This window comes from Buteo buteo, chromosome 16, assembly GCF_964188355.1.
Source record: "Buteo buteo chromosome 16, bButBut1.hap1.1, whole genome shotgun sequence".
Taxonomy (NCBI): Eukaryota; Metazoa; Chordata; class Aves; order Accipitriformes; family Accipitridae; genus Buteo; species Buteo buteo.
Genome location: NC_134186.1, coordinates 14320671 through 14347055, shown reverse-complemented (window position 1 = coordinate 14347055; position 26385 = coordinate 14320671). Strand labels below are relative to the sequence as shown.

At 43.3% G+C, this 26385-nt stretch overlaps 1 protein-coding gene across 3 annotated transcripts in view; it reads left to right on the top strand.

Moving 5' to 3' along the window:
* The window catches only part of OSBPL5 (oxysterol binding protein like 5), a 146365-nt gene extending 120276 nt beyond the window's left edge, over nucleotides 1-26089 (top strand). For all 3 annotated transcript variants that reach the window (XM_075047935.1, XM_075047936.1, XM_075047937.1), the window contains 14 exons: nucleotides 3589-3808; nucleotides 7155-7339; nucleotides 8773-8854; nucleotides 9473-9571; nucleotides 10556-10652; nucleotides 11619-11717; nucleotides 12972-13069; nucleotides 15051-15140; nucleotides 17932-18068; nucleotides 20783-20968; nucleotides 21511-21649; nucleotides 22828-22945; nucleotides 23588-23690; nucleotides 24750-26089. In XM_075047935.1, coding sequence (XP_074904036.1) covers nucleotides 3589-3808; nucleotides 7155-7339; nucleotides 8773-8854; nucleotides 9473-9571; nucleotides 10556-10652; nucleotides 11619-11717; nucleotides 12972-13069; nucleotides 15051-15140; nucleotides 17932-18068; nucleotides 20783-20968; nucleotides 21511-21649; nucleotides 22828-22945; nucleotides 23588-23690; nucleotides 24750-24885 — 1789 coding nt within the window. In that variant the 3' untranslated portion in view covers nucleotides 24886-26089. The remainder of the gene's footprint in view (nucleotides 1-3588; nucleotides 3809-7154; nucleotides 7340-8772; nucleotides 8855-9472; nucleotides 9572-10555; nucleotides 10653-11618; nucleotides 11718-12971; nucleotides 13070-15050; nucleotides 15141-17931; nucleotides 18069-20782; nucleotides 20969-21510; nucleotides 21650-22827; nucleotides 22946-23587; nucleotides 23691-24749) is intronic.
* The last annotated feature ends 296 nt before the right edge of the window (nucleotides 26090-26385 follow it).

Here is a 26385-nt window from a genome sequence, read left to right as displayed (position 1 = left end):
AATGAGGAGCATCTGTTTTCCCTTTGGTTCCCCAGAGCGGCTCCTTGGCTTTGGATGTGTTAAATCTTGCATTGTTTGTGGCTGGTGGGTAATGAGTGCGCAGTTGAGAGGGATTTCATGTGAATTGAATTCCCTCTTGGACTAAATCTAAAATCCTTAAAAAATAAGGGGGGGAGTAGAGGAAACTAAGAAAAGTAATTTGCTCCACTGAAACTTCAAGTATTTCCCAAATGTGAGGCACGTGAGACTGAAAAATGCTTGCTCTTCTTATGAATCTGAAATAGAAACAAGTGCTCCTTCTCAGCCATGAACCATAAACTTTATAATGAACTGTTCTTTCAAGCATTTTTACCCCATGGAGAAAACTTTCACTAGGTAAGGGAGCATGGAAACCACAGACAAACACTCACCTATTTAGCTGATCATTGAAAAATTAAGAAATAAATTAGGTATTTAAATGATCAGCATCTAATAACTAGTAACTTCATGGATCTACCATCCAGGAAGTATCTGTGCTTGGGATCATGGGATAATCTCTCTAGACAGCTCTCTCCTCACCTTTTTTCTCCTTTATGATCTTAAACTCATGTGTGTGCTGTACTCTATGCTTCCAGTGTATTTGGTTATAGGTCATTACACTTGCTAGTTGCTAGCTAAAAAAAAGGAAGTAACATCCTGGCACTAGAACAATGAATGTCTAATAGCACGTAATGTCTAATAACAAATGATTAGTGCTGGAGTGTAGTGGTCGTTGACTCTCTGATTTATGATCTTAGTTTTATTTTACAGTAGAACTGTAAATTTAAAAACCTTGTAATTTATATATATACATACATAGACATATATGCATACATACTTATGGACTTAAAAGAAAGATTTTCTAAAGGCACAGAACACTGTAGATGACACTTTCAAAAGAACTCTAGAAACTGAGCTTCTCCAGAAACTGAGCTGTGACTGTCACAATGTGGCTTGCTTGGTGTGTTAAAAATCATGAGCTTATTTCAGTGCATAGTTGGAAGTTGAGATCTTCTGAAAAGCTGATGCCAGTTCTGTGTTCTGACTCTTCTGGTTTGTTTTTTTTAATCTGGCTCTAACTAGCAATGCCTAATTATCTTTTTTTTAAAAAAAGAAAAGAGGGATAACAAGGTGTGATGGGTTGACCCTGGCTAAACGCCAGGTGCCCACCAGAGCCGTTCTATCACTCCCCCATCCTCAGCTGGACAGGGGAGAGAAAAATATAACAAAAACTTGCGGGTCGAGATAAGGACAGGAGAGATCATTCACTAATTACCGTCACGGGCAAAACAGACTCAGCTTAGGGAAAATTAGCTCAATTTATTACAAATCAGCCAGAGTAAGGTAATGAGAAATAAAACGAAACCTCAGAACACCTTCCCACCACCCCTCCCTTCTTCCCGGGCACAACTTCACTCCCGGATTTCTCCACCAAGCCCCCCCCAGCGGCACAAGGGGGACAGGGATGGGGTTTACGGTCATCACACGTTATTTTCTGCCGCTTCACCTCCTCAGGGTGAGGGCTGATCACACTCTTCCCCCGCTCCAGCGTGGGGTCCCACCCACGGGGTCAGTTCTCCACGAACTTCTCCAACGTGGGCCATTCCCACAGGCTGCAGTTCTTCACGAACTGCTCCAGCATGGGTCCTTTCCACGGTGTGCAGTCCTTCAGGAGAGCTGCTCCAGCGCGGGTCCCCCACGGGGTCACAAGTCCTGCCAGAAAACCTGCTCCACGGGCTCCTCTCTCCGCAGATCCGCAGGTCCTGCCAGGAACCTGCTCCAGCACGGGGTTCCCACGGGGTCACAGCCTCCTTCGGGAACCCACCTGCTCCGGCGTGGGGTCCTCCACGGGCTGCAGGTGGAGATCTGCTCCACCGTGGACCTCCCTGGACTGCAGGGGGACAGCCTGCCTCACCAGGGTCTTCACCACGGGCTGCAGGGGAATCTTCGCTCCGGCGCCTGGAGCATCTCCTCCCCCTCCTTCTTCACTGACCTTGGTGTCCGCAGGCTTGTTTCTCTTACATGTTCTCACTCCTCTCTCCCGCGGCTGTTTCTCACTCTCCCAACTTTTTTTCCTTCTTAAAAATGTTATCACAGAGGCGTTACCACTCACTGATTGGCTCAGCCTTGGCCGGCGGCGGGTCCGTCTCAGAGCCGACTGGTATGGGCTCGCTCTCTCTCGAACACAGGGGAAGCTTCCAGCAGCTTCTTACAGAAGCCACCCCTGTAACCCCCCCCGCTACCAAAACCTTGCCACATAAAACCAATACACAAGGAATGGGAACTTTCAGTATTAATCTGTAATCAAAATTGCAACATTCCCAGAAGAATGGCCTGAGAAAAGGCCCATCATGGAGACACTTCAAGCTTGACAGAACATTACCATGTAGTGAGGAGAGAAATCTTGCTTTGAGAGGGAGATGGACTATGGGATGTAACAGAACTCTTCAAGATCCAGGGCCTGTTTAGATCCTCTGAAACTCCTTGTATAGCTGGAAATCTTTCCTTATTGCTCTATCCAAGAGCAATTTTGCCTGAGGACTTAATTGGGTAAGAAATTTTCAGAGGAAGGTCAAGGTAAGAAGGTCAGCACTGAGAGCCAAGCTAGGCCATGAAAGAGGTGATATGTGTATGAAGACTTGTATGAATAGGGAAAACTGAAGCCCATGCTAAATATCACTTGAAAAAACAGGCATTTAGTGAATACTTTTCAGCATCTGACCTCTGGCCCATCTAATCACATTTGCCATCTGTCGTATGAACTGCATCTGCTTTTTCAAATGGACATGCTATAGGCTACTTGAGAGAGAATTTTTGGCTTTCTCCTCATTCTCTAAAGCCTGGATCACTGAGCATGAAGCTTCCTACACCTTGCACGGTTTCCCTTGGATGCTGTTATAATCTCGGTATTCTTCTTACATGTAATTGTCTGCTCCATGCTTTTAGCTGAGTTCTTCCACACAGCATTATGTGGGGGAAGCACATTCCCCAGGTTAGTTTGGGCATGCGTGTGTGTGTGTGTGTGTGTGTGCACGCGCAAAAATACTTGCCTCTACTGATTTTTAAATTTGCCTTTTCTAGTGTAGGGCTGACTTAGGACCACCATCTGTTGAAATGAGGTAGCAGTAGTACTGAAAAGAAAATGTATCCCATAATGTCATATTTTTCCCAAATGCTACAATCCACTGATTTGTTTCTGTAAAGGGAAAAATTTCTCCTGATTGACACTTCAGTTCTCTAATCATCAGTGTACAGTTGTTAGCGTGTGCTCTGTATCCCTCCAGTATGTGGACTTCCATCCGGAGCCAGTGGTAACTCTATGTAAGGATGGGTAAGTGGAGCTCTGTGGCAGATTGTGCAAAGTGCACTTTGGAGGGGAGAATTCTGATGGATGATATCTCACTGTTTCCATGATAAAACCCCTGCTATTCAGGAGATTAATGTCTTATACTGTCCTGGGCTGCACACCCTATTTTGAGTCCTGGGGGGTATTTTTACTTTATCTAAAAGGCCTTAAGTAATCTGGCTTTGTAAATCAAATTGAAGCAAATAATGAACTGTGTGTTGCAGTTTGAATGAATCAGCCCTGGAGAACCACCACCATTTGGAAAATGATGCTTTTTCGGACAAGTCTGAGAGAGACAATGTGGAAGAGTCGGAGAATGAAACTCATGAGAACAGCCGGAAGGCAAATGAAAGTGAGAGTGATCAGTCAGAAACCCATGGAGACGTCTCTCCAGGAAGGAAAGGGACAACTTATATTGAACAGATCTATGAGGAATTTGGGGAGGTAAAAGAAAAAAACTGTTTTAATCACTGCCTGTTTCTCTTAAAATGTCTCTGTTCATAGTATTTGTCATTCACCCTTTTAGATGTATAGCAGTTAAGAACCAGCTTTGTAAGTTTCAGTGTTTTACAGATAAAGCAGTGCACAGCTTTCTGCTAAATTATGTTGAATTATCATGTGCTCTAATAATTATGTGTTATAAACAGCAGCTCTGCTACTGTGCTTTGGCGTGTTTCCAGCATCAGCGATTGCTTTAACCAGTTATTGCATTAAAGAGCTGCATAGTATTGGCACAATGCTTTGTGGAGCCAGTGTGAGGGGGAATTATTATTCTGGGCAGGTGTCCTGGCCAATTAGGATGCTCAATGCTTGCGTGATACAAAATATGATACTTTCCTTTTTTCATTATGTGTGGAACATCCTTTTTGTGTGTCCTAATGGAGCATTTGAGCCACTTGATTCCTGAATGACAGTTTCTTGTAGGAAAGCCATTTCTCATGTCATTTAACAGCAGGAGAATGCGTGTCTGTTCCGTATAAGAGCCTTTGTTAGCTGTATGTCACTGTGACACCTCTGAGGAAGGCAGTGGTAGAGAGCTGAGGGAGCTGAGTGTATTGGGTTAGAATCAGTCCAGGCATGCAGTGGAGGAGCTCTGCTCCAGTGCCAGGAGGGCTCTGAGCAGTTCCCTTGCCTATTGCTTCAAACAAGGAAGCTGAAGTCTTGTTGGTGCTTCAAAGAAAACCATTTTGCTAGAAAGCTGTTTCTTTCTTGTGTGTATTTGCTGCCATTTCAGATGTCAGGGGTGAGGTGCAAGCCCCTGCTGTAGAAATTGTGCTTGCAAACAGAACTGTTGCCTACAGACACCAACTCCCCTTTTGTGCGTCTCTCCCCTCAAATCCCACCCCAGACACACAGCAAATGGTAAATGAGTCCAAACAGGGGATTTTGAATATAGCTGAGGAACTAAGCAACAGCAAAATTAAGGCAAACTTAATTTCTATCAGCTGCTTATTCTGAAATGACCTTTTGCCACTTGACAAACTTGTCCTAGAAGTATTTGTAGGGCAGGCTGATACTTTGGTACTTGAATGAGCTTTAGAGGCAGCACTGATGTGTGTATGTGGGTGTGTGAGAGTGACAGAGATCTCTGCAGTGTTACAATAAAATAAAAAAAAGATGCAGTACGAACCAAATAAAAAGGACTAAATTTCTGCTGTAGAGAGTGACACTTTGTGTAGCGTAAAATAAGGCTAGCCATAGTGTGGCTGCTCTGGCAGAGGTAACATTCAGTGGGCTTTCAAAAAGAGTTGCCATGCAGCCTTGGCCATTAGAGGTTTTACTAGATTTCTGTTGTTGGCCAAAAGATGGGGCTGTCATCACCTGAGACGCACAGATAGGACTGGTTGTTGAGTTTTATCCCACTGGTGACAGTAACATAAGGAAAACCAGGTTGTATGCAATGACATCGTTTGCTATCAGCAATGGACTGAGATGTATCAAGGTAAACACCTGCCAATTAATAACATTAACTGTCATCTTAAACTTCAACTGCTGTCCTTCAGTCTGTGTGTACAGTTCGGATTTGGCAGGACAAAGGTCACAGATACAAACCATCACTGTTAAATCTTCAGCTTGGCTTTGAAAGCTCATTTGAAGGCTGTGCACGTATGTACGTGCATCTGTATGCATTTGAAAGGTGCATGCTTCTGCATCTGATGTTCCAGCTTTGCCTTGTTTGCAGTAGGAATGTGAAGGCAGAGACAGGTGTCAGAAGGACTTTGAGATTCCAAAAGTTGGTCTAGAATATAAAAAAGACACCTCCTCAGTAGGTAGATTGATAACCAAACCCCCTTTTTTCCCCCCCAAGCTTTTAGTTTTAACAGGTTATAAAAAGGGTTATTGAGGGTGGTGTATTTTAGGGGAAAGCAAACCAGAAATGACTTAAAGTTGTTCTCATCCTCCTGCACCTTCTTCTCCATCCCTTTTCATCCATTCCTTCTGCAGTGATTCATTCTGAGTAATACTTTGCATGGCAATTTGCCAATACACGCACACTTGAGAACCTGGATAAATAATGAAAGTTCTGACAGACCCATATGTATTGTAAGCCCTAGCTGACGCTGTGGTATTACATTCTATAATGGTTCCCATTTCTTCCTGGAGGTTCAAGCTGTGTATTGCATCAGACTGTCACAAGAAGAATGGTATGATAATGGAAAAGCAATGAAATTAAAAAGCTTTGTTGTGCCTCAGTCTGAAATTCCACTCAGCCTGCAAGCTGGACTTACTGTGTTTCTGCATGACTAGTAAAAGGGCTGATTGGGAGCCAACAGGATGGTGCTGGGAATGCTCAGGTGGTAAAAATGAGTGTTTAGTGATTTACGCCATCTGCAAATCCTGTCGGGATATGCTATGTGTCCTCTCCCAAACCACAGGCCATTCCGCAAGTGGATCTGTGCCCTTTTTCTCATAGAAATCTCTTGCCTAAAAACCGTGGAAAGCCTAAGTATTCTCTTTCATTGTTAAATTATGATGCCTAGGATGCATTAAAATAACATTCATCTTTGAAAATTTAGTTTCATTTTCTTTCTCCAGTGGCTTGAAAGGCCCATTCCCCCGTGTTAAACCTCACGTAGCCCCACTGAATGCAGAGGAGCTACACAGTTATAGCTCAAACTACAACATAATCCCTGTTTTTTTTACCGTTACCTGCACTTCTGCTGCAAAGGGCACTGAGCAGCCTTGGGGGGTGCTGTAGTTTTTGTGCATGTTGCCTGACAGTGGGGCCTTTACCATACTTACACTACCAGTTTGTCTTATTTTGAACGTGGAGGACTGCTTCTATTCTTTGTTGATTACTCCTTTATCTCCTAAATTTTTCTACACGTATAATAGTAAATCTTACAGTCTCTCATTTGCTGAGAATGGGACTGAGAGGAGCTTCTTGTATGCATCCACCAGGCCACAGCGATGCTGTAACAGCCTTGGGCATGTCCGCACCTCCTGAGGGACTGCAGGGCAGAGTCCCCTTGGTTAATGTCGGTCCAGGTTGGCCCATCGCAGTCCTGAGGTGTGTGGAGGCAGTGGCTCAGGAAGGAGCACAGCAGAGGTGTGCTCCCTGCCTCATGCCAGCTCTCGCAGAGGCCCAGGGCTTCCTGTACCACACACTTTAGTGCTTTGGGGATTCACTTCTGAGACAGAGCTGATGTCTCTTTGCAGTGGTGTAGCTGAGCATTCACCCTTGTGCCAAGGCCAGGTATGCCTGGGTGAGCTTGGGCCCTGCAGGTAAATGCATCTGCAAGAAATGGTTTTCCTGTTTCTGCCCTGAACTTCCCTTTTCCCACCATAGACAGGTGAATCATCTCAAACAGAAACTGTCTCTGAAGAGAACAAGAGCCTGATGTGGATCCTGCTGAAGCAGCTGCGGCCCGGCATGGACCTGTCACGGGTGGTGCTGCCCACCTTCATCCTGGAGCCACGCTCGTTCCTTAACAAACTCTCTGATTACTACTACCATGCTGACCTGCTTTCCCAGTAAGCAGGGTGCAGAGAGTGCCTGACGTGCGCACTTTTCTTATATTTGTGAAAATGTGTTACAGTGTTAGCTTGGTGCTGGCTGGGGTGCGTTTGTATGCTTGAAAGACTCCCAAGTAATACCCAGGTCGCTGGATTCAACGTAAAGCAGGCCAGGTGCCAGCTGCAGTGACCTTTTAAAGAGGGACTGCTGCCAGTGAGGGGCAAGGAACCAAAGAAAACAGTTAAACTCCAGACAAAACTACCTTTGCACATGCACGTGTTTGCCAGTGTTGGCTGGAACTGATGGGGATTCAGCTCATGCCTTTGAGCATCTCACAACAGAGCTGTGCCACCTTCTGGTGTACTCGTGTGCAGAGGGGAATAGGACAGAGAGCAAACAGAATTGAGCAAGCACTTCTGCCCCCAAAAGCAATATAATTGTGTTGGCTGATAAACAAATAAGAAACGTCTTCTAACACCCATTGATGAGAGAGACCTGCTGGGAGCAGCAGAGTAGAAAACAGAAAATGTTATGCTTGCAGGTTGGACCAGCCTTCTCAACGAGATATGCCTGGTGTATTTTAAAACCAGTGTGTGCAATATTCAAATAGCAGCACTAGTTACTCATGTTTGTTCCACTGCCTCTGGGTAACTTTAGAATTGTGGTATTTTCAAGCCTTTTTGTGGTATCTGTAACATCTGAAGTTAAGGAAATGGTTCTCCTCAGTACTGAGGTCTAAGAAAACTTCAAGAGTTTTGGAGGTTTTGTTAAATAAATCTCTTTGTGGTATGGATGATCATTCTAAATGGATTTTGCAAGCACCCAGGTTGATTTTCAAATCTGATTAAATGGTTGGAAATACCAAGAACTCTATTGTTTATGTGTACTTCCCACTTCATCTTTGAGCAGGGAGGAGTTGGACAAGATGACTTTGAGAAGTCCCTTCCAACCTAAATTATTGTATGAAATCTCAAAGTACTGAAAGAGGCCATGTAGCACATCAACTTTAAAGATCTTTTAAGGAAGAGGGAAACAAAGAAAAAGAGAGAAAAATAGAATTGTCTTTGATTTTGGTGGCATAAATATTATTGTTTTTATGACTTACACTGTACTATTAGCTGTTACTAAATGCTAGTGTGAGTGGCAGTCCCACATTAACATACTTGAATGTCCAATCAAACCTGATACACTTCAGAAATTTTATTAGGCTTTTTGCAGGAGTGCAGGGCAAGGGGCACCACTTTTTAAGAGTTTATGTGTGTGTTGTATGATGTACGTTGCTAAATAAAAATTATTTCTGCCGGCAGACACCTTTTTCACTGGCAGCAGCACAGAAGTTACTTCCCTTTAGTACTGGGGAAATTAATATTGAAATTAATGTTATTATACTGGTATGAAATGGATGTGATGTGTGAACAGTATAAAGAGGATTTTATGTTCTGTCCTGCAGAGCTGTCCTTGAAGATGATCCATACAGTCGAATAAAGCAAGTTTTGAGGTGGTATCTGTCCGGCTTCTATAAGAAGCCAAAGGTAAAAGTATGCATGAAGTTGGGGTTGTAACAGGCATTGAAATCTTCTGCTATGGTTGTGTATTTCTTTATTGCCTTTCCTTAGACACTTTACCTTTTCTATTGTTCAGAAGACTTTGCCCATTACTTTTAACACTGAAGTTGCATTTGGTTTTTGAATAGATATTGAGTGCAAAATAGTGTTGATGATCTCAGAGCTTTTGCACTGGACAGTTAGAAGGCAAAACTAGCCACCACCAAGTAACATGTTCTCGGATGCCAGATTTTTCCCTTGGCTGAAAGCAGGTCTCCTTTCTCTTTTCAGGCCTATTAGTACCATAGTGTCGTGTTTCCACATCAGTATGCACTTGCTGCATATAGTAGCAGGAATAATAAAGTTTGATCATCTTGTAAAGTTTTGATCGGGTGGAAGACTAAGTTGGCAAGAACAGCAGACAAATCCATGGCTCAGATGAAGAGATTAGATTAGGAGGATATATGTAACCAGTGGTTTCGATTCTTGTGATTGACTTAGTTTAAAACATCAGGGAGAAAATGATTATGTTGTTCTGTGGCCGTCTCTGTAAAGTTGGATTGCAAATCTTCATTTGTAGCAGGTTTTGATTGCTTTGCTTTTCAGGGAATAAAAAAGCCATACAACCCTATTCTGGGAGAGATGTTTCGCTGCTGTTGGTTTCACCCTCAGACGAACAGTCACACATTTTACATAGCAGAACAGGTAAGCTGCTTTATTTAGATGCTCAGGTGTTGCAAGCAGCAGCCTGCTTGCACCTCCGTACATAGGAACAAGCTCCACATCTCACCCTGGGAGAGGAAGTTGGAGTTTTGTGTAAATATCTAGAGTGGGACATGGGATAAACTAGCTGCTGATCTTTTTTCTCTTTAGCTTTACAAAGACTACTGTGAGCTTTGGCAGGCACTCAAGACTACAAAAGCAGGTCTCCCATATATAACATTAGCCTGTTCAATAAAGATCTTTTCCATGGGGTTCTGCCCTACTGTTTTCTTATTGTTAATAAAACATTGTTGTGGTTTGTGTTGCCTCTGTCAAAAAGGGGCTTAAAACACATAACCAAATCCTACCTTCCTTTATTTCTAAACTTTCTGTAATGATGTTAATAGGAGTAAATTGAGGGCTTATCTCTATGTCTTTGGGGATGAATGAAAGGCAGAGCTCACAAGTAAACTGGCCTGACAAAATTTAGTTTGAGATTTATGGTGCTAATAAAGGGATCTGAGGATCATGTGGACTTTGGTACAAGGACTCCCTGTTCACATACATTTTTCCTATTTAATCGAAGTTTTATTTCATTTTATTTAAGCCACTGCATCCATTTTATGGAGATTATTCAGATGCTGCCAAAAAGTTCTGCACTGTCATTTATTGTGTTGAAAATCTGACAGTGTACCTGTTGGCCTAAAGTGATTTCAAATGCACAAGGACAAGAAAATACCGGGTGGGGGAGAAAGTTTACATATATAATGTCCCCATATATAATGGTTTCTCATATAACGTTCCCTCCTTTAACATTGAGGTTAATGGTACGGATGGAGCTTAGAGGTCTCTGCTCAGTCCTGCGGCCTCTGTCTTGCACTTTCCCTAGAGCATGTGTAACACTGTGTGAGGCTTTGTATGCACACCCTCTGCTCTGCTTAATCTGCGAAGACTGCTGTAAATGACCTGTGCCTATTTTTCTTCTAGGTCTCCCATCATCCACCTGTGTCAGCTTTTCATGTCAGCAATAGGAAGGACGGATTCTGCATTACTGGCAGCATTCTAGCTAGGTCCAAGTTTTATGGTAAGGCATTAAGCTTCTTCATCTTCCAGGTGACATCATGTCATTGGTTTTGGTTTGTTTTTCAATCACTCCTGAGCATATTGAGAGTTAAGAACAAAGAAATGCTTAAGCGATCTGCCACCAGGACACCCTAATTCCTTGTCTTGGCTCTCCTGGGTTTTCCCCATTTCCACTATTTCAGTGGGAGATCATCACACTGATGTTAAAAAAAAAAAAAAATCAGATAGAAAAAATGTGAGCTTTAAAAACCTGGTTTTCAGAAAGCAGAGGTTCATGACAATGTATGGGCAATTGGTTGTCAGACTACTTTGCATATGCTCACAGATGAGTAATTTTATAGCTATCTGATCATTCAACTGACTATTGCAAAAGTCTCTGTATAAATGTAACCAATTCTGTAGCTCTCAGATTTCTGAAACTTGAACCGTAGAGCTTCAAGATGCCCTTGAATCTTTCAATCTCAATGGAGACAGCACAACTGCAGGCTCTGAAACAGTGTTGCTAGTTGAAATAGGTTTTTTGTTTGGGGAAACACCTCTTAAGTACTATCCTCTGGTAAAGGTATTTGCTGAAATACTTGTAAATAGTCATTGCTGTCCTTCTGGCAGTTTTATTTGTTATTTGGGATCATACAAAATCAGAAAAGTTGTGAGAACAGAAGGACCTGATAAACTTCTAAACACTGGAACTGCTTTCTGCATCCCACTAATGACATATTTAATCTACTACCCTTTCTGCAACAGGGGCTAAATGCCAGAGCAAATATGAGCCATACAGCAAAGAGTTTATTAGAACTGCCTGCCTCCAACAGTAAATGATTTGCAAGGTCCTGAATTATTAGCATTTCATACCTCTTCTTTCATTAGTGACCTACATTTAAATTGAAATGTTTTTCTAAAGTAGGATGAGCGACCAAGTATAACATGCATTTTTTAACATATATGTATTTGTTCTTTTAAATTCTAGGTAACTCACTTTCTGCACTGTTGGATGGGAAAGCAAAACTTACTTTTCTAAACAGGGGGGAAGATTATATAATTACTATGCCATATGCCCACTGTAAAGGTAAGTTATGACTGCTCAAATAGGAAGCAAACAGAAAAAATAATATAATGGTATCATACTGACTAACTTTGCACTGACTCTCTTCTCTCTCGAATACCTGGCATCATGGGGACTGGTAATTCCAGGGAGCAGTTGCTCCACACGAGTCATAGCACTTAACAGAAGACTGGTAATCCTCATTGAATTCTTTTTGATTTGTCTGTGCAGAGCTGAGGACAGAATTAGGCCCATCTAAGTTAGTTTTAACACTATGTAGAAATAAAAAAATACCATGTATATGCACTGCAGATACAGTGAAGATGGAAAGAATAAGAGTACATTTCTGAGCTTCTGAGGATAAAAAGGTTTTCTAATGTTAACAGTGAAATGATTTAATATATTTTCTGGCTTTTTGAGAATAAATGAAATTCCTGATTTCTCTTCTGATTTCTTTGTTACTCTAATCATGATATTCTTCAGTGTATGAGCTGCCTCAGTGAGGCTGATACCTGTTACCATGTGGCTTTGCTCTGTTGAGCTGAATGTGCACTGAAGCCAGGAGAGGGCTGCTGATTCACTGCTGTAACTTTGCATTTCTCCTTAGGAAGCTAAGTGTCAGTGGCATTTTCACCACGGTGATAAAATCAATCCTGCAGCAGTTTGATCCAGTTTTGGGTTCTGAATATTTTTGGCATGTCGACCTCTAAGTTAATATATATGAAAGGTCTAGCTACCTGAAAACAGTCACTTCTGTAAATTACACCCTCTGTGAACTATTCCTGTGCATAAATCTTTTTCGTGTCAATTTTTCTTTTTCTGCAAATGACCTTTTCAGAAAATGGTAAGCATGTGTAAAAAGGAGTCCCCTATATGACTGCTAGTCTCCCAGATTCTGCTGAATACCGTTACAGCTCCTCTCTGCCCCATCCACCCTGTGATAAGTCACTGGGTCTATTTAAGCACTAGTATAAATGAAGCTGCTGGGCACAACTTTCCTTATTTTTCCTTTCCCACTGTCAGCTTGCCACAGATGCACTATCAGCACCTGTGAGTGAAGCTATTTCATAGCTGGTGTAATAAATGGGGAGTATGGACTCAGGGGAGGGTTCTTCATGCTTATAGTAAAGAGCCATTTCCTAGAAGCTTCGGTTTCTGTCTTTTCAAAACTTTAAGCCAAGTAGTGAATTTCACAGCATCTCAGCAAGAGCCAGTTTGAGTTGAGAAAGCAGATTTCTTCCACTGGGACCTCTCTTAAGTCTCTTTTTTCCCTTTCAGGACTTTTATATGGTACCATGACAATGGAGCTTGGAGGCAAAGTTACCATCGACTGCGAGAAAACTAACCACAGGGCAGAAGTGGAATTCAAGCTAAAGGTAAGAGACATTGTGGCCCCCATTTTGAACGCATCTCAGGCTTGGCCCTGCACTCCAGGCAAGGTTTGACCATACACACCAGATCACTTAGGTACCAGCAATGTATGCATGCACCACAGGGTGGCCTACCCAGAGAGGAGGCATCATCCTGCAGTCAGTTTTGCCTAGTACAACTCGATTTGAACCCAGGAAGTCTGAGTTTTACATATGATGTGACTTGTTCACTGCCACCCACCTGGCCAAACCCTTTTCTGAATGTTTGGCAATGACAGTGTGGCTGCTGTTTAGGAAGGTATGATTATTTTTGCTTGCAAAATACAGTGAGATGTACAAACTACTTTGAGGCAAGTTAGGATGTGGATCTTCGGTGTAGCTCTCCAGTAGCCATCACATATGTACTCTTACCTCGCAGGTATTACAATGATTTGTACCTTGTGTTTCTCAAAGCTACAGGACCTTGCCTTGACGGTGGGGTAGGAGCCCATTTTCAGGCAGATAATTTTGAATGGCTATCACACTGACATGTCGCACTGTCATTGCCTTGTACTGACTTGTTCATGTAGCTGTTCCCTCCCCTAGAAAGCCTGGTGATGACCTGTAACTTTTCTTGGACAGTTAACTTGCTTTTTAAGGAGCATCCATTCCTCTTCTGTTCCAACAAACAATTTCTTGCCTGGGCATAAAATGAAAGATGGAGAACTGAGAGCCTGCAGGACTTTAGAACTGCAGCCTTAGCCAACATAAATGGGAGAGATTACTGGAGTTAGGGGAGTCTTTTGCAGACTGCATTTTTCTGGGGGCAGTAATAATTTTCTGTCTTTATTTGCCCTTACAAAGTGAACTGTTGCCCCATGTATTTCCTTCATATTTGCATAAACTTGTCTTTAAAGCCTGTTCTTCACATAAACCTGATGTACTGTGTTGAGGCCAATGGAGTATCTCCCTGACTTTGGTCAGTGTCATCTCAAGCCTACAAACACTTCAGAGCTTAAAATGCAGACCCTTCTTTTCTGGCTTGAAAACAATACACTTAGTCCAAACATGACTCAGAAAGGTCCCTGTGGCTTAATTACATCCTCTGCTTTGAATATTTCTTAGCCACCTTTTTTAGTAGAATTGTGAGAAGTTAAAGGTAAACCCCATAACTTTGTTATTCATTTGGATATGTACCAATTCTCTGCTGGATTTCATACATTGATTCTTGAGATACTTGTGATTTTTTTTCCCTGGTATTGTGGGAAATTTGGTTTTATATTGTTATTAAAAAAAAAAAAGTTCCTCTGCACACGTGTTATTGGAAAGTAGCTGTTAAAATGTCTGAAGAAATGTTGTGTGGTAAGAATGGAAGAGCTGGTCACTCTATCACTGCTGCTTCCTGTGTTTGGCAGGCAGGAGGTGAGGGGAATTTTCCATTGTTCTGAGAATCTTTTCCTTGACTCTGGAAATACCCTTTTTCTTTTTTTGTTTGCTGCTGACGAGACCTTCTTCGCACTGGAGGCTTCAAACAGATGCAGCCATCAGCAGTGCCACACTGCTGGGGCTGTCCCATAAGCAGGAATAGTCACCAACTGCATTAGTGCTGCTCCTTTTCTTTGGACAACGCTCCAAGTGTAAGAGTGCAAACTGTAATGAGATTCTGGACAATGGGAAGGACTTGCCCACATACACTTATCCCCATGTCTAGCTGACAATAAATGTTTTTGCAATGAAGGCGAGGCCTTGCACTGCTGAATGTTAATGCACCTGAAGGCTTATCTCCCTTCCTGCAGCTCCTACAGTGATTTTGGTATTGCAAACAAAAGGAGGAAGGCACAATGCTAGACAGTCAAAATCCATGTTAGAATTCATTCTGCCTTTCCCCAGAAATAGTAGAAATCAAGCAGGTTGCACTTTCCTTCCCTCCTGCTGCATCACTGTGTTTGGCTCCCTTCCAGTTCTCACTAGACTGATCATATTTTCTATTTCTATTCTCCCCTGACAGCCCTTCTTCGGTGGCAGCACAAGCATTAATCAAATCTCTGGGAAGATTAAATCAGGAGAAGAAGTGTTAGCAAGTCTCAATGGACACTGGGTAACATACGATAATCAAAGTTGCTGACAGTTTTAAGTGCGCGTGGCAGCAGGGTGTGTGGGAGGACTGGCAGCCCTTGGCAGGTTCCCTGCCTTGCAGCAGGGCTGCAGAGGGCCCGTGTCCTGACTCTTCCTACCATCCCCAGGGAGTGCAGGCAAGCAGAGCTTTCCGGGCCACACCTCTCAAGGTCATTTACGCTTCAGTAGTCCCATCCACCTGCAGTGCAAGTAATGCTCGCGCTCCCAGAGCCTGGGCCAAAGCTGGGAACAGTGAGGAGGGTTTCCATCAAAGCCAGTGGCTCTGTCTTTAGGGTCCCAGGCTTAGGACAAGCACTGATGGTGGCAGACATAGTGTGTCTTATGTGTGATTGTGAAAATCATGAGGCTTCCTTTTGTCCTGTTGTGTTCAATACTTCCCCAGCTACAGCAGTATCAGGGAAGAACTTCACGGGGTTTTAAAATTAACTATTTTCACAGCAAACCTTTGTGATAGAAGACAATTATTCCTCTGTTCATGAGGTGAAGGGCAGAGGCATAGATTCGGTCAGGGTCTATCTGTATGGGCAGCTCAGAACAGTCAGCAGAGCAGGTAGCACCTTTGCACACCTCGTATCCACAAGTAAATCACTCAAAGGCATCCTTAAGCCAAAACCCAGCAAGAATAAAGTTGCATGGTGAAGGATGTAGTCTAGAGTTTTGGTTGGGAATTCCTGGTAACCGAGGCAAAAGCAGTGAGCCCTGGCTTTGGGCTGGACACTTAGGTATTTATCTCAGCTACATTTAGACATCTACATCTTTGCTGTAGTTGACCCATGCTCCCTTTCCAGTCCATAGAAAATACCACTTCTGAGACAAGATTTGTCTCATCCTAAAGAAGGTATTTAAAGTAGGTCAGGTGAAACATGCCTGGATAAAGCCCTTCTATAGTAAGGTCCTAGCCACAGCGTAGCCTTTGGTATTGAACTCCTCCCCTCAGGCAATCTGTCTTTTTACATAAAAAGCTAACGACCATTTTGAAATTGGGAGACTTGCCCTTTCTAGGCGTATACAAGGAGATTTGCTCTCTGTGCCTGGGTAGCTTTTCCATTCTGAGCTCCCTTTCCTGCAAGGATGAGCCTTGACAATTGTGAGTTGTGCTGAGCTGTGGAGTACCTTGACTGTGGTGGGTCCTGCAAACACCATCCACGAGAGCATGTAATTGAGTGGCTCCCCGGGGGCGCCGAGCCGCATGGTTGTGTGCTGCTCAGCTTCCAGCCTTCTGTGTTTGGGTTTTATCAGCCTGAAAGTAATTTATTCCTCCCTTGTTCTTTGTGCTGGTTGTTTGTGGTGCACAAAATTAGAATTATGTATAAAAGAAGTTAAATGGCTTTGAAAGGGTGGCTCCATAAGCCACTGTTTGCAGTTGTGTGCTGTGAATACAGTAGCTGCTCTGCAGTGGTAGGGATGTTGTTTGCTCTCCCTCCCTGCTGAGAGTATTGGCCTGCTCTCCTGAGCTCTGCAGGCTTTTCTCTGGCACAGTCTGGTTTCCTGACAGAAACCATCACAGCTGAAAGGCTAATTCTCTGCCTCAGGACCTGAGAACCCACCTGAATAAAGAAGGAAAGCAAATCCCAATGCTTTTCAGCCCCAGGATCAAAGCAGCAGCTGAATCCTTGTATATATGCCCCTTAGAGATGCACGTAGTGATGTTTGATAATGCCTCCCTGCCTCCTCCTATTCACAGCTGGGGGGCTCTTGGGGACCTGAGATCTGTCCTGGAACTGGCACCTCAGGACATGGCAGAGGAAGTCCTGACGGAGACTTTGAGGAGGGATGAGAGTCCCTCAGGGTTGAAGGAGCTTCACAACTGAAGATGTGGGAAGTGGACTTTTGAGACATGCATCAGGGACCGTGGCAGGGGAAGAAATGCAGCAGCTGGAATGCAAAGAAATTAGGCAGCAACAGGCAAAGCCAATAGCCGTGACCTAAATAAGGTTTGCATGATACTCATACCATGTCCAGGCAGCTGAATGGCACCAGTGCACGTGCTGTTCAGCAGCTGTAATCGTCTGATTCATTTCACTTGCAGTCAGAGTCATGCTGTTCACTATATGCTCTGGAAACTACCCCGTCTGGCTCCGTGGCATTGCTGCATTTGTGTGCAAGGCTGGGAAGCAGCTTAGTTAAGCAGGGACACAGCAATATTATCTAGCCAGCCTCAGAGCAGAGAAGTGCTGCTTAATAGTTGGTTGCCAAGTAAATTGACAAGGAATAAGGATGAAAGGCCCCTTGCATTTTGAAGTGCTAAATGAAATTCAGGAACAATAATAGAAAAACCTGGCTAAACTGAAAAAAAAAAAAAAAAAGTGAAAGCATATCGCAGCTTTAGCTCTCCTTTCTAGAGAGGATGGTGTTTCAGTAAGCTCTGGATGAGATTTCAGCATTGAGGAATAGAAGAAAGACTGGAAAAGGAGCTAGGGATCTTGTTTGTATGTGCTGGGTGGGGAAAGAAGAGCATCTTAGGACTTCTGTGGATACCCTTGTCTGGGGACAAGACTAACAAAAGGGACCAGGTCCCTCTCTAATTCTTCTCTGATTAATTCAGTCAGTGTTTCCGGGAATGCCTCGCCTCGCTCATTTCAGGAACGTTCAGGAAGTGTTCAGTGCAATTTAATGGGACAGAGGAGGAAAGAAGCCTTCTAACCAAGCCCTATCCCTGATCATCATCCGGAAGCAGCTGCCATTTGTCAGGATTATTTTCTGCCTTGTGTTTCTGATTGTCATTAACCTTTTCACTTAATTTTCCTTCTCAGGATGGGGAAGTACATATAAATGAGTTGAAAAACGGGAATGCGGAAATGTTCTGGAACCCGACCAGTGAAGTACGAAGGCAGAGACTGAAGCGCCATATTGTGCTGTTTGAGGAGCAGACAGACTTTGAGTCGGAGAGGTAAGGAGCTCTGGGAACATCCTGCTGCTGCTTCCCCACTGGAAGCAGGGCTTTGATCAAAAGGCTCCAATTCCTCAGCACAGTCCTGGAAAGGCAGCGACCCACTTTGCCTGCACATATTACCCAGCCATTTACCTGTTTATTTCCAGTCTATTAACTCTGGAGTATTTCCGTGAAGTATAGCTCTGAAATAACCAGGGAGCTGGGCTGAGAAAGAGTGGATGCTACATTTTATCTGCTAAAATAACAACTCTCCCAGAACTCCAGAGATCATGAACAGAGTCTCTGTAACTGCTGGAGCATTTTATGGAAGTGCAAGATGTCAATCTGTGGCTAGATGTCTTGTTAAGAAGGGTTGTTTCAACCACAGGCTCTTAAACTAGATGCAGGAAAGTCCTGGCATGAGCAGAGCAGCAGTTTGAACCACATAACAGGATTTTATGAGAGAATGTAATTAAACAGACATTTAACCCTGCCTCATAATCTCATCTGAGATCTCCAGTGAAGTCTCCACCATTTTTTAGGGTAATCTAGATTACCTAAAAATAGAGTCCTGGCACATGACTTAGGAAATGGAAGGAATGACTACCTGATGCAATGAGCATCCCTGAGCCAGTTCTTGAGGTAGAACAGCTAGAGCAACATCATGTGGCACTGGCCTCAAACCAGCTAGTCCTGCCATCTCACCAAAATGGTTAGCCAGTACCAGCTAGCATCCCAAGCCAGTACATGCAGTTTGCTGCCTGGTTCTGCATTACACTGGCCACTTCCCTGTGAGCATCTAATTTGGTTGTTGCATCACATCACACTCAGAAAATTCCCCCTTTAATGGGTAAAGAGAGAGTTTGCATAAAAATAAAAACACATGAACCTTTAGTTTGTTCTGGACAGCAGCAGACATTATGGGCAATAAAGTCTGTATTTGTAACTTAGAGTTGTGCAATTGCCATTGTCACAGAGCAGAGCAGACCGCAGCGCATTTCTCTATTAATCCTCTGAAGAAGGTTCTTTTAAAGGAGACAAGAAATCTCGGTCTTGTGGACAAAGAATCTCCATTTCTCTGTTTACCATGGTACTGCCAGAGTTGACTCCCTTTGCTACATCAGAGATTAATAATGATACATGCATCCAGGGGAAGGAGGCAAAAGGAAAAATTCTAGAGATCCCTAAAAGACATTCCACCGAGCTCCTTATTATGCTGCCAGTTGCATGAATAAATTACCATCTAATCCAGGTTACGTTCTGCCTGAATTGCTTAGTCTTTCCTGCAGTGCTGAAAATCACCTATTTTCACAAATGCTGGAGAGTCTCTGAAGCTCATACCATCATGCAGCTCACCATGGAGGGTCTCATTGTCTGACACATGCAGCTCTTGATGGAGTAATTTGTCCTTGTGAAACAATTTTGTGCATGTCCCTCTGAAGTTCTTAGAATTAGAGGACTCACTCTTTACACCACCGTATTCCTTAGGACTGACTCTACGCCACCGCAGTATTTTCTCAGGCTGTTATTTTCACTCCTCCCTCCCCCACCCCCACCACTTTGAGTTTGAATTGAGTTTCCTTCCTTTGTTTCTGGGAGAAAAGATTCATACACAGGAAAATGGAAGTGACGTGTCAAAAAGGACAGAAAAGTGTTCCTCTGCCTTCAGTTAATTATCTAAGAGGCTACTTTTTTGGAAGTGTTGTGTTAACGTATGGTGATAGAAATATAATGAAAGCATCAGTAACCCTTTTAAATTAAGAGCTTCACAGCAAGCTCCAAATTAAATGCAGTAATGTACTCATCTTCTAAATGGAGGACTGGTGTTTTGTGGAGCTGGGAATACTGGAACAGCCTGGATCTCCAGTACTTATTCTAACCGCTAAACCACTCGGTAATGTTTTGGGAGGGCTAGCTGCTAATCTCAGAAGTATTTCCAATCTGAAATGAAGATCAGAGTGCTCTGATTAAAGGAACTGTTGAGACGCCTATCACAGCTTGGCTATAGTAAAAAAGAAAAAAAAAATGTAATGATTTTTCTGTCATAAAAGGCAGATCCTCCCCTCTGGGCAGAGGCTCGGTGAGACATCATATGACAGATCACGTATCTTTTGGCAGCTGAAAACAAATACGAGTGAAAGCCTGTCTTCGTGCTTGCAGTTTGTGAGCACAAGTATGTGTCCGTTTGTTGCAGATTGAGTCAGCTTCCTACAGATCTGGTTGCTAATTCTATATAGAAGTACAACATTGCATGTGCAGCTGCAAGCTGTACACACGAATTTGTTTTCCAGTGCTTCTGAACTTTAAATATAAAGCCTTTGTTTCAGGGATAGATATTAACACAAAGGCTCCTAAACATAAATGATTGAAAGGGTGAGAAAGAAAACAGATTCTCCATTATATATCAAACACCTCTAAAGAGGCCACTGACCTCAATGAATTGAGCATAACTATCTTATAACTCACACAGACAGCACTGAAGATTTTAATGAATATTGTAGGGGATGTTATCTAAGGGAAAGTTCCCCGTTCTTCAGTAGGTCATTGTATACAGCATTCAGTGTTGCCATTCTCATAACACTCCTTTACAAGCCAAAACTGAGGCTGAGCAATCCTATTACAGTTCCTTCGGAGTATCAATAGACCAGAAAAGTGTCTGCTCTAAGGTTCCAGCTGGAAAAATGCATTGTTGGTTTTAAGGTGGCTTAACTTGCTTCCCTCCTTATTTCTAGGCTTTGGCAGCATGTTACCAGTGCAATAAACAAAGGCGATCAACACAAGGCAACGCAGGAAAAATTTGTGCTGGAAGAGGAGCAGAGGAATGCTGCCCGGGAGAGGAGAGAGAACGGCACAGAATGGAAACCACTACTCTTCCGCCACGACGCCACGACTAACGAATGGCACTACAAATATGAGGAGTGAGTGGTGGGGTTGGGGGTTATGAGCAGACCTCATTGCTTGAGTCCCCAGGGATGCAAGCGAGGTTACAGACCTGTAATTCAGGTCCTGCCACTCCCCAGACTGTGCCCTGGGCTTGCTCTTTCTGAGCTCCCTGTCATTCTTAGAATACGTATTCCTGATACTAATTGGGAATAGCTGGAAATGAGGGCTTGGCAGTGGAAAATCTGCTATGTCATTGTTACAAATCCCTATTGCTGCAATCAAGTGTAGAATCATTTACCAGAGGTTTTCTGCACTCTGTGAGCAGAGCTGACAACTGTGCTCTCCTCCCCTGGCAAGAAGGGTGAAGCCTCTGGAGACTGAACCTCCCTAATTTATTGCTAGGAACTGTGAATGGAGAGGGAAGTGTCTGTTACTCCTCATACTCCATGTGTGGAAACTCTGGTTATTGTCAGGGGTGAATGCCTGCCCTGATGCATGTGGAGTTAATGTATTGCTCTTAACACACCTGGTGTGTTAATTCCTGCTTTTCTGATGTTTTTTCCTTTGGTCTCAAAAGTTTAAGACCTTGGGATCCTTTGAACGACATTGCCCAATTCGAGAAGAATGGGATACTTCAGACCATGGAAAGACACTTATCCACAAGGATGTCAAACCACAAAACAACATGCATAAACAATCAAATTACACGGCACAAGGTAAAAAGCCTGGTTTTGAGAATATAATATTCTTTAAGACTATTTAGATATGTAGCCCTTTTCTGCAGCATATTCATGTAAGCACAGCATAGGCTGAAAGGTTTGTTTTGGGTAAATATAGCTTATGACTCTAGACCTGCAATATTATACCATTGTTAACTCCAAATAATTGTAATTCTTGGTTGACATGTCCATATTTTGGTATTTTTCTTCTACCCAATGTTAGTGACAGTGACTCATACTGGGTTTTGCACGTGACTGAGCTGTACATTACTGTTCGATGTTTCCAAAACAGAAAACTTCCCATAGTGAGGGTGTGAGCAAGGTTTTGGAGTACCCCACTGAGATCCTGCAACTTCAGTTTTGGTCTTTGCCATCTGCCTTTACCGCTTACTTCCTCTTAGACAAGGCAAGAACGTAGACAAGTACTCCATCCTCTCTCTTAAACAGGGATGATACTTTCTTATTTCATTGCATTCATCTTTGGAGTGATATATGTCATTCATAAAATGCTTTGTAAATGTAGAACTGCTGAACTAGCTAGATACAGCCCATATTACACTGAGTAACTTGTACTTATTATGAACAAAGACTATTCTTTTATAATACCTCAAATCTGAACATCTCTGAAACAATGGGTAAGTTGAGGTTCATAACTGCTTTTCAGACCCTCCAGTGAGAAGTGTTTGAATCAATATGTTTGGTTTACCCATTCAAGAGGTAGGGAGAAACTTTCCAAAGTGCATCAGGAAATTAGGTATTAAAGTTCTGTGATGTTTAAATATTTCGGGCACCTTCTGAAAAATCTTCCCCAGGAAATTCTATTCTAAATTTTTCTTCTTTTCATCCTTTCTCTTATGTATCTGGTTGGTGGGTATGCAACTCAGCAAAAAAACTATGTAATTCATCACTAGTATGTGTCAGTTAAAGCTACAACAAGAATAATTTGGATGGGTGTCTTAAGGATGTTATCATTTGAGGAAATTCTGTGCGGGGCATGTGTGTAATATCCTTAACTAGCTGCCAGGATCCCAACTACTAGCAATTGCTGAGAAAACAATCAAACTTCGCAATCTCACAGATACTCCCCAGCACCCCAAACTATTTTGTTTAAAGCCAAGCAGAAAACTCTTCAGTTTGACAGTGACCAAGCCTCTTTTAATCCCTGTTTTATCCAGAGGTCTGCCAAAGACTGTAGGCGTCGCAAAGCCAGTGATCAGCCGTCCAACCACAGCCAGAATACAGAGAGCAGCTGTTCAACGCCAGAGTCGGTGCAGGAGCTCTCAGATGATGATGGCAAGTATTTGGCTATCACTGGGTCAGGCTTTTAATTTTCTTCCCTAGGTGTCTTATTCCTTTAAGCCAGGCAGGCCTGGGACATTTCCCATCCCAGTTAATACCATGGGCCCATAGCCCAGAGGCAAACATAGAGAATGTTCTGCTTTTGTCTTCACCATACATACTGCTTCTCTTTCTGCCTTACGCTATCCATGCCAACAAGGGCTTCCCAATTCCTGGCACAACCACATTGGAAAAATACACTGACATTCCAGTCAATGGATAGGAAACAGGCTTTTTTTCTCACTCCCTTTTCTCAGCCTTTGTTGGAGGTGACCTTGAACGTTTCAGAGATGGGGGCTGGTGTGAGCATTCCATTTGCCTCCCCTCAGCTGGGGAGCATGCTGCAAAAATTGGTTCCTGAGAGCTGAGAAGGGGCCCCAGGCCAGCGTCACGGGACCAGTTCCATTGACCTGGGTCTTCAGGGTGGAAGATTCTGTCCCCTGTCTCCTTCTCCCCATGTTTCCTCCTGAAAGTGTCTGCTTGGCTGTGACAATTTGATCACAGCCAGCCACTTGCTGGGTGAACCTGGTTTGTTTTTCATCACCACCACCAGAGATGGTGGTGCAAAACATAATGTCCTTCAATGCTTTGCCGCAGGGTTTGAAAGCCTGTGTGCTCAGTGTGGGAAAGAAATGAATCACCTGAAGGAAATTCATTCAGCCGTCTTATCCCTACAGAGAGCCCAACAGGACATACACAGGTAACCACTTTCTCTCATCAAATCAATGATCTTAATGGACTAAAAATAGCCTGTGATATTTAACTCCTCCACTAAGGCCTTTGGAGTGTCCTTATCAGCTGCGGGGCTGTAGTTAACAACTGTTTCAATAGGTAACCTGTTAACACAGCGGAAAGGCAAACTCACCCCCTACTTGAAACAGTGAGGAAATGTCTTCATCTTAAGACTCTATTTATGGGGCAAAAAGCATCACCTCAGCCTGTTAAGCACCTCTTGGCACTCCCAACTGCAAAACAGCTGCAAAAGTTGGGAGGGGCTGGGCCAGGTCCTGGCTATAAGTAAATCTCTGCTAGGCAACAAGGTGTGGCGTCTCCCTTCTCATCAAGTATGTTATGAATGTGCTCAGTTTTCTGCAGAGATGCAGGTGTGTGGTCTGAAAACTGGGCTCCTTGGGTGAAAAGCACTAAATTCCCACTTTTTGTGTAAATTGCTAGTTGCTGTCTGAGGGATGCAGTGAGCACACCTGCTTAACCTACTGCTGGCAAAGGGCTTTGCCCCACAGACTTTGTAGGGAGGGCAGGGGAGGTATTAACTGCCACACCTGCTCCAGGGAGCCCTGCTGATTCCCACTCTCCATCAGGAGTATTATGCAGAACTCCTGAGGCTTCAGTGGGGTGGGATCACACATGAGGTCCACTGCTTCTGGATGCAGGAGCCATTGGTGATATGGCTTTAGCTTTTCTGTGCCGCTCTTGGGGGTATCCAGGGCAAGTTCTTGTATTTGGGAAGGTTGGGGCATAGGTTTGTGAGTGGGTGCTGGGTGAAGGGATTTCTTAGGATTTGTGCACTTACACCTTCTCATGCCAACCAGCATGCTCTGCCTGATCCAGCAGCAGCCAGAAGTATTTATCTTTCTGTTAAAAAGAGGGGAGGTGAAGTCTGCAGGGCAGAGTCCTGTACCCATGAGGGTGTCTCTGAAGCACAGGGATCCCTCCCAATGTGGAAGCTCTGGGTATGCGCACACATGTGAATGCAAACCTCCCTCTGACATGCAAATAAACATACTGCTTTCTTTTCCAGAAACCTCAGTGCTCTGAACAAAAAGTCCTTCCACAGGAAGGTCACTTCCGAAAGCTTCCTCCTGGACTCTCGCTGTTGGTTTCTCCTCTGCATCTTTCTTACGTGTCAACTATTCATTAATTATGTCTTCAAATAAAATCACTTTGTTTGGCAGCAATAACGATTACTGGCTGCAGGAGGGGGGCCACTCGCACAAGGAGCTCAGCGAGGCACCAAAGCACTTTAGAACCAACGTGGCAGAGGTGGAAGAAAGTTGAAAAACAAGGTTTAAAAGGGACCTAGGAACCTGCAAAACTTTGTTCCTGCAGATATGTAATTTTTGCCTTTTACATGTACATCTTCAAGGACCTCTTAACCTGTACGGGCCTTAATGCTGAAGCCAAATGTAGCTTTAATTGTGCAATTTGTTTTCTATGTCTTGTCATTTTCTGATGCAATTAATAATTACCCAGCAGTATTGGTACCCCCAAAATGGTAAACACCCCAGTGTTTTGGAAAGGTCATGCCGGCCTGGGTCATAGCTCTATGAGTGAGGAAGTGCAGTTGGGGAGCTGTAAAGAACTGATGTCCACGGTGCCTGTCCGGCTGCCTTTAATTATGGGAGGGAGCACACTTGGTCCAAAAAATCCACCCCCGGGATATTAAGTCATGATCTGTTTTGTCAGCACACGCAGAATGGGACCTCAGGATGTGTTTTATTTTCCATTCCACGGGAACTGTAAATATGCACAATTTCCTAGAGCCATTCCTCTTTAGGAAATGGGAAGTATTCAGTGAAAGCTCCTCGTTTGGTTACGGAGCTGACTGGTGTCCTGGATCAGGCCCACAGAGTGTAATGTCAGACACGCCTGTTTGTAAAACCTGGTCACTTATTATTATTGTTATTATTTGCTATATGGCTGTTTTATAATATCACACACTAGCATTGTAGAGAGGAATCCACTGCCCCAGGATAGACGAGAAGGATGGGAGCGGTATAGGTGTACCTGTGTTCGGTTGTAGGCACATTTATTGTCAAAGGTCAGGAAGGAGGAAGGGCTTTGCCACTGCATTGTTCAACTCTGTTAATAGTCTTCCTATTTTACACCATTTTTTAAAGATTTGCAATATTTTCTGTAGACTGCGGACAATACTAAGCCTTTCTTTTCTGGCCTGAAGTAGTTCCAAGTGGTAAGTACTGCTATATATACAGCCTTAAAATACTTAGTGGTGGTGCCAGTCTGGGCTATCTTTCAATGTAAATGTTTCCAAATTTTTAAGTACATTCCTCATCATATTCCCCAGTTAGGGGAAATCTGTTTGTGCTTGATATGTTGAAATAAAACTACACACAACTTTCAGTGGCAGTCTATCTGACAAATTATTTCTGTGTTTGAACTCAGTTTTGTGTTTTACAGCATTTTACAAGTAAACAACTCTTAGGCCATGCTTTTTAGAGGAAAAGCTACAGGAAAAGGCCTTCAAGAATCTCAGACATAGGCCGTAACTTAGAACAGCAATAGCACTTTGACATTCCTCTAGTTCAAATTGTCCATGTCTTTTCCTCAAATTAGAAAGAAAAGTGGTTGCCTTCATTTTCACTGTTGTACACATAAATGTACAGACTTGTCTTGAACTCAGAAAACCTTTATATTAA